The sequence below is a fragment of the Macaca fascicularis genome, chromosome 6 (assembly GCF_037993035.2).
Source record: "Macaca fascicularis isolate 582-1 chromosome 6, T2T-MFA8v1.1".
NCBI classification, from domain to species: domain Eukaryota; kingdom Metazoa; phylum Chordata; class Mammalia; order Primates; family Cercopithecidae; genus Macaca; species Macaca fascicularis.
In genome coordinates this window covers 81,436,149-81,450,232 of record NC_088380.1, presented here as the reverse complement: position 1 = coordinate 81,450,232, position 14,084 = coordinate 81,436,149, and the positions used below count along the sequence as shown (strand labels likewise).

Below are 14,084 nucleotides of genomic sequence, written 5' to 3'. Positions count from 1 at the left end.
GAGTTCCTCTTCCTGCAGTTCCAGCCACAACTAGAAGCCACAACTAGAAGGTACACCTTTCTCTTTCTGTACCACAGTGCTCCTTTCCAGATTTGAGGTTGCATTGGATTCAGGCTGGGGAAGCTGCTGAAGAAAAAAAGAAATGCTGACTTGCTGGTAGTTTGAATTCTGGTATTCTTCCCCAATCCACCTTTTCCAGAGTCCTCAAAGAGTTACATCATCTATTTTGTTCAAAGTTTATAGTTTTGTTCAATTGGAGAGAAAGGGTGATGTGTGTTTATCCTATCTCACTCAGAACTGGACTTTTATTAAGTTTTCAGGGTTCTTTATATATTCTGGGGACAAGTCCTTTATCACCTACATAATTTGGAAATATTTTCCCTAGTCTATGGCTTATTTTTTATTCTCTTAACAGTGTCTTTTAAAGAACAGAAGTGTTAATTTTGATGTAGTACAATTTATCAATTTTTAATTTTATGGATTGTGCTTTTGAGATCAAATCTTTAAAAAGTCACAAAGGTTTTTCTTTTTTCCTTTTTTTTTTTGACAGGGTCTCACTCTGTTACCCAGGCTGAAGTACAGTGGTATGAACATGGCTTACTGCAGACTCTAGCTCCTGAGCTTAAGTGATCCTCTTGCCTCAGCCTCCAAAGTAACTGGAACCACAGGCACCTGCTGCCACACTCAGTTAATTTTAAAACTTTTTGTAGATATGAGGTCTCACTATGTTGCCCAGTCTGGTCTTGAACTGCTGGGCTCAAGCAATCCTCCCACCTCAGACTCCCAAAATGCTGGGATTATAGGCTTGAGCCACCGTGACTGGCCTTTCCATGTTTTATTCTAGAAGTTTTATAGATTTAGGTTTTACATTTATGCCTATGATTAATCCTGTATTTTGCATATGGAATGAGATATAAATTGAAGTACATTTATTTGGATATGGATACCAAATTGTCTATTACCATTAACAAAAAGACTTTTTCAAAAGTCTTTCTATACTGATTGCCTTTACACTTTTGTAAAAAAAAATCAGTTGTCCATATATATGTGGTTTTATTTTGGTACTCTATTCCGTCCCATTGGTCTATTTATCTCTTTTATTGTGGTAAAACATACTAATATGTCATTTTAACCATTTGTAATTGTACAATTCAGTGGCATTAAATACATTCACAATATTGTATAATCATCACCACTATCTATACACAAATTTTTTTCATCGGTCTCAACATAAACTCTGTACTCATTCAATAATAACTCCCTATTTCCCCCTCTCCCATCCCTGGTAACCTCTATTCTATTTTCTGTCTCTATGAATTTACCTATTCTAAGTATTTCATATTAGTGGAATCATACAATATTTATTCTTCTGTATTTGGTTTATTTCACTTAAAATGATGTTTTCAAGGTCCATCTATGCTGTAGAATATATTTAAAAATTAATTCCTTTATGCCTAAGTAATATTTCACTATATGCGTATGTTACATTTTATTTATCCATTCCTCTGTGGACGGACATTTGGGTTGTCTCCACCTTTTGGCTATTGTGAATAGTGCTGATGTCAGCATTGGCCCAAATATCTGTTGAGTCCTTGCTTTCATTTCTTGTAGATATATGCCAAGAGGTGGACTTGCTGGGTCATATGGTAGTTGTATGTTTAACTTTTGAGGGTCTGCTAAACGATTTTTCACAGTGGCTGCTCCATTTTACATTTCTATTAGCAATGCACAAGGACTCCAATTTCCCCGTATCCCTATCAATACTTACTTTCCATCTGAAAACAATTATAGGCATCCTAGTATGTGTGAAATGGCATGCCACTGTGGTTTTGATTTGCATTTTTCTAATGACTAATGATGTTGAGCTTCTTCTCAGGTGCGTAAGGGAATGGCCATTCATATACCTTCCTTGGAGAAATGTCTACTCAAGTCCTTTGCCCAGTTTTATTAGGGTTTTTTTGTTGTTGTTGTTAAGTTGTAGGAGATATTTATATATTATAGGTATCACTTCCTTATCAGATGTATGATTTGCAAATATTTTCTCCCATTCTCTAGGTTTTCATTTTCTTGAGAGTATCCTTTGATGCATGAAAGTTCTTAATTTTGATGAAGTCAAATTGGTTTATTTTTTCTTTTGTTGCCTGTGCATTTGGTGTCACAGCCACTAAATTTTGCCAAATTTAATGTCATGAAGATTTTCCCCTCCAATTTTTTTTCTTCTAAGATTTTTACAACTTAGCTTTTAAGTTTAGGTATTTGACTATCATAATACTTGTGTGTGGTAAAAGATAAGGATCCAAGTTCATTCTTTTATGTGTAGAGATCCAATTTTCCTAGTACCATTTGTTGAAAAGACTGTCCTTTCCCCATTGGGTGGTCTTAGTACACTTGTCAAAAAAATTGACCATATATGTGAGAGTTTTTCTCTAGGCTCTCTGTTCTATTCCATTGGTCTACATGTCTGTCCTTGTGTCAGTACTATTACCTTAACTTCGTAGTTGGGAAGTGTGAGTCCTCCAACTTTATCTTTTTTTTCAAGATTATTTTGGCTATTTGGGACCCCTTGCAATTCCATATAAATTTGAGGATTATTTTTCCATTTTTAGGAACAAGATTATTGAAATTTTGATAGAAATTGCATTGAATCTGGAGATTGTTTTGGGAAATACTGATAACAATGTTAAGTCTTTCTATCCAAGAGCTTGGATGTCTTTTTATTTATTTAGGTACTCTTTAATTTCTTTCAGCAATGTTTTGTAGTTTTCAGTATAGAAGTCTTTTGCCTCCAGGGTTAGATTTATTCCTATATATTTAATTATTTTAGATGCTATTGTAAATGGAATTGTTTTATTAGTTTCCTTTTGGATTGTTCATTGTTGGCAAGTAGGAACCACACTAATTTTTTTTTTAATTAATCTAGTATCACTTAGCTGAATTTATTTACTATCTCTATACCTTTTATGTAGATTCTTCAGGATTTTCTATATATAGGGTCATATCATCTGCAAATAGAGCTTTACCTCTTCCTTTCCAATTTGGATGCTTTTTACTTCTTTTTGTGTACTAGCTCTGGCAAGAACTTCCAATACAGTGTTGAACAGTGTGATCAAAGAGGACATCTTTATTTTGTTTCTGATCTTAGGGGAGAAGCTTTCAGTCTTTCACCATTGAATGTGATGTTAACCATGGGTTTTTCATAATTACTTTTTATCATATTGAGAAATTTCCCCTCTATTTCTGGTTTTCTGAGAGTTTTATTATAAAAGGGTATTGGATTTTGTAAAATGCCTTTCTGCATCAATTGAGATGATCCTGTGGTTATCTTCATTTGTTTTATTAATGTGATGTATTACATTGGTTGATTTTTTTATGTTGAATCACTCTTCCATTCCTGGAATAAATCTTATTTGGTCATAGTAAATAATACTTGTTAATATGCTGTTGGATTTAATGTGATAATATTATATCAAATATTTATTCATTTATAGTCATAAGGGACATTGGCCTGTAATTTTCTCTTCTTGTGATGTTTTTATCTGGCTTTGGTGTCAGGGTAACGCTGGCTTTGTATAAGGAGTTAAAAAGTGTTTCCTCCTCTTCACTTTTTGGAAGAATTTGAGAAAGATTAATGTGAATTCTTCTTTAAATGTTTGGTAAATTCATCAGTAAAGCCATCTGGTCCAGGACTCCACTTTTTGGGGAGGTTTTTGAATACTGTTCCAATCTCTTTACTTATTATACGTCTGTTAATATTTTCCATTTATTTTTGAGTCAATTTAAATAACTTGTGTATTTCAAGGAATTTATTCATATCTTCTAGGTTATCTAATTTGTTTGCGTACAATTGTTCATAGTAGTCACATAGTCCCTTTTCTCTCTGTAAAGTCGGTAGTAATGCCGTCACTGTCATTTTCAATTTTAGTTATTTGCATTTTCTCTTTTTTCCTTTGTCAATCAGCTAAAGGTTTTTAAATTTTGTTAGTCTTTGCAAAATACCAACTTTTGGTTTCATTGATTTGCTCTATTTTTTCTATTCTCTATCTTGTTTATCTCTGCTCTAATTCTTATTACTTCCTTCCTCCTACTAGTTTTGGGTTTCATTTGCTCTTCTACTTCAAGTTCCTTATGGTATAAAGTCAGGTTATTGATTTTAGATTTTCTTTTTTAATGTAGACATATATACCTATAAATTTCCCTTTACTGCTTTTACTGCATCCTATAAGTTTTGTCGTGTTGTGTTTTTGTCTCTAGGTATTTTATAATTTATTTTGTGCTGCTTTTGCGTGTGACTCATTGGTTGTTTGAGTGTTTTAATTTCAACATATTTGTGAATATTCCAGTTTTACTTCTGTCACTGATTCCTGTTGTGGTTAGAGAAGGTAATTCGTGTGATATCTATCTTTTAAAATTGATTGAGACTTATTTTGTGGCCTAACATATGATGTGGTCTAAGAGAATGTCCTACACGTACTTGAGATGAACGTTTATGCTGATATTGTTGGGTAGCGTGTTCTTTATATGTGTTAGATGTAATTAGTTTATTGTGTTTGTTTATGTCCTCCATTTCTTTATCTTCTGTCTGGTTGTTCTATCTATTATTGAAAGTGGGCAAATGAAGTCTGCTACCATTGTTGTAGACTATATCTCTCTTCAATTCTGTCACGTTTTGTTTCATAAATTTTGAGGGTCTATTATTAGGTGTGTAAATATTTATAATTATTATATCTTTTTGCTATATTGACTATTTTATTAATATATAATATAATGTTTGTTTGTCTTTGGAAACTTTTTTGATTTAAAGTCTATTTTTTCAGATATTAGTACAGCCGCTCCAGTTCTCTTTTGGTTACTATTTGCATAGAATATCTTTTTCTGTTCTTTCCCTTTTGATCTATTTGTGTCTGATCTAAAGTCAGTCTTTCATAGATAGCATATAGTTGGATTCTAGAGTTTGGGTTTTTTGTCAGTCTGCCTTTTCTTTGGACAGTTTAGTCTATTTATATTTAAAGTATTACTGATAAAGAGGAATTTCTATTTTGCTATTTGTTTTCTATATGCTTTATAGTTTTTTGTACCTCATTTCCTCTATTACTGCCATCTTTTGCGTTTAGCTTATTTTTTGTAGTAAATGTTTTGATTCCCTGATCATTTCCATTTACATATATTTTACAGGTATTTTTGTGTTTACCATGAGAATTACATTTAACATCCTAACGTTATAACAATCTCATTTTAATTTATACCAATGTAACTTCAATAGCATACAAAAACTCTGCTCCTATATTGCTCCACCCCCACCCTTTCTACTGATGCCACAAATTACATCTTTATACATTGTGTGCCCAGTAATATACTAATCTTGTAAAAAGTTCTTTCTTAGCTGTCCTAAGAGGAACCAAGGGAGGAAGTGTTCACCCCTGGACCAGTGCTTTAAAGGATCAGCAGAATGTTCCTTACATCAGAGTAATGTGGCAGTGGGCAAACCCTAAAGAACATGAAGCAAACCCTAAAGAATGTGGATAATCAGAAGGATAAAATTTAGGCTATTTGCACAACCACATTGTCTCATTTGAAGATATTCCTTCCAGAACTGAATTCCTGATGTCTCTGGGCTTTGTTTTACTAAAGATAAGTCCCTCTTTCCCAGGGGATAGTCTCTGTTTTGGTCTGTCTTCAACTGTATGCAGACTGCAATTTGGGGCTAGCACACAGAAGGCAACATGCTCCTGATCCTTGGGAGTGTGTTCTTGCCGAGTGCACTCAAAGGAATACAAAGATGAATTATAGGCGATTCCAGTTCCAGAGGGACTGTAAGTTTGTGCAGCTGCTCACGACTAACTTACCTTAAAGTGGAATATATGGCTCTCTCTTATTGGTGACTGGGATATTCTGCCTTGTCCCTCCAGAGCAGCATTTTATGTGATTCCTTTCTGCTTCTCTAGTGCATCTGTGTCTAACACATGTTTGCTGAATTAATGCATTTGTTGGGACATCTGTAGGTTCCCTACAACAATTTACTGCTAGGAGGATTATTTGAACCTAACAAATACATATGCAAATATATATATTTACATTTTTGCAAACATGATATGTATAAGTAGTTCCTAGATCAGCGATTTTCAGACCTTGCTACTCATCAGAATCACCCGAGGAACGTTCCCAAAACCCTGATTCCTACTTTCCAACCACAAAGATTATTTCTACGTTCCAACCACAAAGATTATTTTAATGAGTCTGAGGTGGAAACCAGGAATCTACATTTTCAAAACCTACCCAGGTAATTCTGATATGCAGTCAGCATAGAGAACCACAGCCCTTTGACTACCTAAGAAAATTTAGTAGTCAAAAAAGGTATATGAACTGCCTTCTATTCTTGAGATTCTGTTAGTATAGCATACAGTCAAGAACACTACCAATGCAGTCACTTCCTAGCTGTTATCTTTAGACAAATTACCTAATCGTTCACAGCTTCAGTTTCTTGATGTGTAAAATAGAGGATATAGGTTTACCATGAGGATTTATGTAAAGCTTCAGCGCAGAAGCTGTACTATATAGCACACGGTAAATGTTGGCCAGATTTATTCAGCTGTACACATAAGCCACTGGATTTGTCTGGATGCAGAAGTCTACTGCGGTACACCTTCTTCAGCCAGCTCTTGGGAAAGCGGGGGAGGTTTCCTGGTACCCCAGGAAGTGGAGGATACTAAAGCCATGTCACAGGGAGGGGGGACTATTCTTGGTGCGCGCTTGCTCGCCGGCGTCTAGTTGCTGCTCCGCACGCGTCCACCAGGGGCCGCTCGAGCTACCTAAGCTCCGTGGGCTACCCGGCGGCGCCCCCGCGCGTGCTCACTCGGAGCAGCGCGCGCCCCGCAATCGCCGCAGCCGTCTCCGCCTCCGGCCGCTGCTCCGAAGTGATTGCCCAAACCAAGCCTCTGTGGCTGGGTACGGAAGCGCTTTCGGGACAAATATTCTCCCTCAACTGTGGTCTGCATTCCTTCGGCCGGTGGGCTGATCTGGGGCGGGAAGTATTAGAGTCTCAGTTGCGCTGCAGCCGGGGAGGAAGGAGGAGGCCGAGCCCGGGGTGGAGTTCTGGCAGACGGGCTAGACCGGGCGAGACGCCGCCGCTGCCCGGATGTTGCGATGGCTGATCGGGGGAGGCCGAGAACCGCAGGGACTGGCCGAGGTAAACCCCGGGCGGGCCTGCCCTGCGCCCTCCGAGCTTGCTGGAAGGGCGGCTTCGTTCCGGTTCGGCCTCCCGGGTTTCCGACCGCGGGGACCCGGGCGGAGGCGTGGCTGGGTGCTGAGTTAGTTCAGTTCGCAGTCCTCACGCCGGTGGGGGCGGAGGGCGCGTGAGCGGGGGCTCCTGGGACCGGACCTGGCGGGCCCCCAAACGCACCCTGGAGTTGCAGACCCCCGGCTCCGTTCCACGGCTAGCCGAATCGTGAGACCCTGGCTCAGGGTCTGCAGTCCTGTTGGGACCTGTGACAACTTAGGGCTTCTGGCTACCGAAACTATCTTCATTTCCACTTAAAAAGTATCCAATTTAGCTAGAAACGAACGAGTTGTGACCGCAGCTTTCCACTTTTGGTTTGAATTGGTGCCTCTTCCTAGTGTCAGCTGATCCTAGCTCAGGGAATATAAAATTAATTTACTTATCCAAGAACCAACAAAGGATATAATTATTTTTAAAAAGTAATAATTTGCTTCAAGGTCAAGAACATGATTTTCTAATTAACTGCTGTTTTTGGTTTCATAGTCACACACTCTTCATGGGCCCTTATTTGAACAGACCGTGTGTAATGAGATTTACATTTGAAATGTGAATACAATAATTTTTGCAGTCTTGAAAATTTTGAGGTCCGGAATTTATTTCCTATGCCACACAAGAACAGATTTGTGAATTCCATTTTATTTCTCATAGGAAGTATTTGTTTAGATTGTTAAAAGTAAGAAATTGGATTGTTGAGAGTAGGCAGTCAACTGTTTTAACTTCCTCATGTCTTTGCAGTTGACGGAATTGTCTGTTTTTAAAAATTTCTTGTTTCAGATTAATCCTAAATCCTTGAGATTGTGGAAGAATTGTGGATTACTAAATAGCCACATATTGTATATACGACATTTTGGATAATTCTGTTTTAACCTGGTTCTTTGGTGAATCGTGTAATTTGATTAACCAGGTCTCCCATTCCTGGCATGTTTTCATTGGAGGGGAAGCAGTTTATACAGTTTTCAAATTTCTCACCGCAACCTCTGCTAGAAGGAAGACAGAATAAATACAAAATTAATGCTTTGTGGTGATTTTTTTTTGGAAGACATTTATGCATGTTTTAAATTTATATATTTCTTCATATGAAGGTAAATTCAGTTGTATAACTGCTGTGAATTTGTACATTATCAGAACCTATGATTTTCCCTAATTTATGCAAGAACTTTGTATCCAGGCTTCTCGTTTAAGCAGTGGTTCTCAACTGGGGTGATTTTTGCCCCGCAGGAGACATTTGGCAATGTCTGGAGACATTTTTGATTGTCATGCCTTGCAGAGCGGCAGTTCTACTGCCATCTAATGTGTATAGACCAGGAATGTTGCTAAATATCCTACAGTGCACAGGACAGCGCTCAACAACAAAGAATTATCTGGGCCGGGAGCGGTGGCTCACTCCTGTATTCCCAGCACTTTGGAAGGCCGAGGGGAGCGGATCACTTGAGGTCAGGAGTTCAAGACCAGCCTGGCCGACATGGCGAAACCCTGTCTCTACTAAAAATACAAAAATTAGCTGGGCGTGGTGGTGCGAAAAAAAAAAAAATTATCTGGCCCAAAAATATCAGCATCAAGTTTGAGAAGTCCAGAGTCAATTTCATGCCTTCCTTTATTCATTTAGCAAACACGTGTTGAGTGCTTGTAATGGATGAGGCACTGTTTCACTATTTTATGTCTTTGATGTGCAGTTTAGTTTCTGCCGCATTTTAACTGAGAAACACGCTTTCTGAAATGCTGAGTTGGATTGGCCCATTAATTTTTTTAAAGTGAGGTTTAATAGGATGCAATTTACATAAAATAAAATTCACCCTTTTGTAAATTTATTGTAATTTGAAAATACTGAAATTCTTGATTCGAATTTGTGGTAGGAGAAGTGTTTTATGTGGAATTGGTAGTTATTTAGTTGATATAAGGAGAAATAATATTTATTATTAGAACATGATATCTTAAAGCTTTTAAAAATCTTGTGTTCTCAGATGTATACCATGCAGTTGTATTCCAATATGGTCTTACAAATCATTTTATCTCTTTTTTTGTCTTTTGTTTTTTGCTTTTTTTTTTTTTTTTTTCAATACAAGAAATCTCCTTTACAGACAATAGGTGAAGAACAAACCCAGAATCCCTACACTGAACTGCTTGTACTAAAAGCTCATCATGATATTGTACGATTTCTGGTACAGTTAGATGACTACAGGTAAGAAACTATAGTGATCTAATTGACTATTGTGTGGGAAGAGGTTTTAGGAAATTTTATGTTAAACACCTTTAAAATTAATACATCTTTTCTAAAAATTTTAAAACTGATCATTAGTAACATTTAGTAGATATTAAAATTGGCCTCTGATGAAATACGTATCTGGAGTCTTTTTTTGCCCAAAGTCACGGTGTCATGTCTGGTGATTTGAGAGTTTGTTTGTTTGCATTCTCAGAAATATTCTTAATAGTTTAAAAGAAGTGTATGACTTTAAAATTTGGGTGGGAGTTATAACAGTATATCAAGGAGAACCTGTCTTTGAGAAACAAATATGATAAATGTTTAAGTATCAGGTACCTACCAGGAATGTTTTATTTTTAGTGGAAGGTAAGGATTTAATCCAAAGTTTTTGTTATTGGTGAAACCACTTGAAAATGTACATTATTCTGTACTTCCTTGCTAACATGTATAATAGTTGTGTTTAATATATTTGCAAATAAAGGTGAAGGTATATAGGTTTTAGGACTGTAGACTATTATTGATCTGTATATATGTATATTAAACCCATATTCAACTATATATTTATCCTTTATAGCATGTTTCACCATAACAATTACATAATTAGTGGTGTAACTCAGTATTTTCATCCTCTCTAAAATGTAAGCTTCATGAGAATGAGACTGTTTTTCTTATTCACCATGTTTTCTTAGTACCTAGTACAGTGCCTTACATGTAGCAGATAATTCATAGATGGTGGCTGAGTGAATGAATAACTCCCTAGACTACTAAGCATCTACATTGTGTGCCATCCTAATCCCCCAACTTCATTTCTGTTGTCTCTACAAGTTTTTCTGCTTTCATCTCTAATTTTCTCTTTTGCCTTTGCTGTTTTTTTTCTTTCATTTTTCAGTCCATGGATGAGTGTTACTGTGATTATTCCTAACTCTGACCACCACTTCTGCTATTAACCTTGTCTTTCCTCTTCTTTCTTTTTTTTTTAAATTTAATTTTTTAAAATAGAGACAGGGTCTCACTATGTTGCCCAGGCTGGTCTCGAACTCCTGGGCTCAAGCTGTCTTCCTACCTCGGCCTCCCAAAGTGTTGGGATTACAGGCGTGAGCCACCGTGCTCAGCCTTCTCTCCGCTTTTTAAATGTTACTGGTATTTAGTTGCTTTTACCATGTGCAGTGCAGTTCTGACATTACCTGGAGTTAGGTCAAATTCCACAGGTGAAGGGCATAGTCTATACAACACCCCTTACCGGAGACACTAGCTGCAAGGCATGTATGGGTTTGTAGGCCACCTGCATGTCCACCTGCTGGCTACAAGTTCCCACTGTTCCCTCAGGTCTGATAATTCACTAGAAGGACTCACAGAACTGAGAAAAGCACTATACACAGGATTACAGTTTTATTATAAAAGATACAAATCAGGACCTGCCAAATGAAAGGATGGATATAGGGCAAGGCCTAGGGGGTCCCACATGCAAAGCTTCCATGTCTCAAGACTCCTCGCCCTCTTGGCACATCAGTGTGTATCACCAATGAGTGAGCACACTTGAACTTTGGGTGTCCAGAGCTTTCATTCGTAGGCATGATTGTTTGAATCACTGGTCACATAACTGAACTCAATCTTCAGTCCCCACCCTCCCCACCATGGCTGGTAGCACAAAGCCCATACCTTTAAATCACGTGGTTCATTTTTCCAGCTTGGCCAGCCTCTTTCCTGATGTTATCTCAGGGCCCACTGTGAGTTGTTCCATTAGCATAAACATAGGTGTGGTCCAAGGGACCCACCATGAATATGAAGACATTTTTACCACTTGGAAAATTCCAAGGGTTTAGAGACTCCCTTCTAGGAACCAGAGACAAAGTCCAGCAAAGTTATTAAACAGTACTGTGTTTCTTAACTTTTGCTTGAAAAGATTTGTCTCATGTATATTACTGGCCTGTCAGCACTGTTTTCCTATTGTGGTGCAAGTCAACCAAATCATGACATGTTAATCATCTGGAGCCTTTTTTTTGGCAGTATTACTTGTTGCTGTGTCCTGAGAGACACTCCATTTATTTAAGTGGTCATTTTTGTGGGGAACTGATTATTTCTGGAAAGGTAAGATTTTGGACAGCTAAAGTTTTCTTGTGCTATATTTTACCCGAGTAAGTTGCTAGATTAAAGAAAATCTGGGGCCGGGCGCAGCGGCTCACGCCTGTAATCCCAGCACTTTGGGAGGCCGAGGTGGGCAGATCACGAGGTCAGGAGATTGAGACCATCCTGGCTAACACGGTGAAACCCCGTCTCTACTAAAAATGCAAAAAATTAGCCGGGCGTGGTGGCGGGCGCCTGTAGTCCCAGCTACTTGGGAGGCTGAAGCAGGAGAATGGCGGGAACCTGGGAGGCGGAGCTTGCAGTGAGCTGAGATTGTGCCACTGCACTCTAGCCTGGGCGACTGAGCAAGACTCTGTCTCAAAAAAAAAAAAAAAAAAGAAAGAAAATCTGATAATTTCTTATAATCACGAATACTTGGATGTTAAGGAATCCTAAAGTTATTTTGTCTAGGAAAGTTAAATAATAAATACACAGAATGTGATCAGGTTGTGGACTTTAAATGTTTATATAAATTGTTAAGAGTCCATGTTCATTGTTGTCTTTCCTCTGTGAAATACCCTCTTGGCTATTCCTATCCCATAGTGAGAAGATGACTCTGTAGAAGCAGCCAGCCTATAGAATAATGGTTAGTGTACAAACGCTGACATGTATTTGGTTCTGTTTTCCCCACGGTGGTGCTCACATATACTTTAGCTGTTTAATGATAGAGTAAATATTCTGTAAAGAGTAAAAAGCCATATGTGAGTATGTTAGTTATCTATTGCTCTATCAGCTATCACGCCAAACTTGCTGGCTTAACACATCCCCATCTATTTAGCTCATTATTCCGCAGGATGGCAATTTGGGCTAGGCTCAGCTGGGTGAGTCTGTCTTTGCACCAAGAACAGCTGATCTGGGCTAGGTTCACTTATGCCTCTGTCAGCTGGTAGATTGGCGGGGGCTGGCTGGTTCATGTCAGCTGAAGGTCTTAGCTGAAATGACTGTGGTCTCCCTCCATGTGATTTCTCAGGTGCTTGTTCACATAATGATCATGGAGTTCTAATAGCAGCAGAAGGGCAAGCCCCAAAGTAAGACGCTTTTCAAGTCTCAGCTTGCATCATGTTTGCTGCTGTTTCATCAGCCAAAGCAAGTTAGGAGCTGGCACAAATTCAGTGAGTGGGTAAATAAACTTGACCTCTCACGGTAGAAGTAACTAAGTCCTATTGCTAATGGTGGTGGGAATATTGGGCAGGGGAATAATTTGTGGCCAGTTTCTGATCTACCACAGTGAATCTGAGATAGACGAAGAAGCCTGCTTTTTGGCTTTTGTAATGCAATGATGATACGACTTCATGATTCACATTTAATTCTTTGAAAAGTCATGATCAAATTTACATATCAAGTATGAAGTTTTTCAGTCATTTGCTGACCTGTAGAACTTTCAGTCTGTATGTTGTTTTTAAAAATTTAATTCTGTAGTGTACTAAAAAAAAAAAAAAAAAAAAGTCATTCTTGGTAAGGACACAGGAAAATCTACGAAGTATAAACATATTATGAACAGAATTAAGAACTGAATGTTTTTACTCTTAATAGTTTAGAATTATCTTTACCACTGCATATGTACATTATGCATTGTCAAATTAGAGAAATACCTTTCCAGTTTTTAAGTTTTATATCGTTACACTTTTTTTGTTTCTTAGTTTTTGAAGACATTACACTTTGTTTTTTTTTGGTCAGCTGTTATAATCCAGGTTTCACGCTTCAAGTCTTTAGATAATATCATCTTATTGAAAATTTTGCAGAAGGATTTTCTTGTTTTCTCGGTGGCTCAGCTAAAATCAGTGAGTGGAAAATTTTCTCAGATTGGTTTTTGAAGATACCCAATAAATCCTGTATAACCTAACAGACAGCTGCCTTTTCTTTTTTTCTTTAGTATTTTTTGAACATGAAGTGAGGGTCATATTGATTGGGAGATCACTAAAGAAGGCTAAGCCTCAGCAACAGTCTTCCAAAAAATGGACTGTGCTAAAATTGCATGTAATACTCTAGCATTTGACACATTAAACTAAACTGAGTTCATAACACATTTTAAGAAGAGTTTTCTCTGTTGCTCATTTGACCATTGCTCCTTCAGGAAACAGACAAGGTTGTGTAGGATGGTGATCATGACTGGAAAAGAATCAGATGACCCATGAAGTGCCAGACTGGAGAACAAAATGTGCCTCTAGGATGGTTGGTGAAGCTGTACATTCACAAGAAAGTAAATAAACTCAGTATAGCTTGATCCACTAAAAGTGAACAATATGCTGATTTTTAAGGAAATATTCTCAAGCTAAACATACTCTTTCTTATACACTAACCTTCAGAGAATAGAAATCAGTATAGTTCAGATCCTAGGATCTGGGTCCCCTGGGAAACAGTCAGTATAGTTTAGATCCTTCTAGTACCTGGGTTCCCTGGGAAGGAGACACTAAAACGGGGTTAAGCATGCAATAGGTTTATTAGAGAGAAAGCCAATGAAAGGAGAAGGGAGGAAGCAGAATTGGA

At 37.8% G+C, this 14,084-nt stretch overlaps 1 protein-coding gene across 3 annotated transcripts in view; it reads left to right on the top strand.

Moving 5' to 3' along the window:
- The first annotated feature begins 6,869 nt into the window (after positions 1-6,869).
- The window catches only part of WDR41 (WD repeat domain 41), a 48,237-nt gene continuing 41,022 nt past the window's right edge, over positions 6,870-14,084 (top strand). For all 3 annotated transcript variants that reach the window (XM_045393906.3, XM_045393907.3, XM_015451402.4), the window contains exons 1-2: positions 6,870-7,183; positions 9,337-9,452. In XM_045393906.3, coding sequence (XP_045249841.2) covers positions 7,133-7,183; positions 9,337-9,452 — 167 coding nt within the window. In that variant the 5' untranslated portion in view covers positions 6,870-7,132. The remainder of the gene's footprint in view (positions 7,184-9,336; positions 9,453-14,084) is intronic.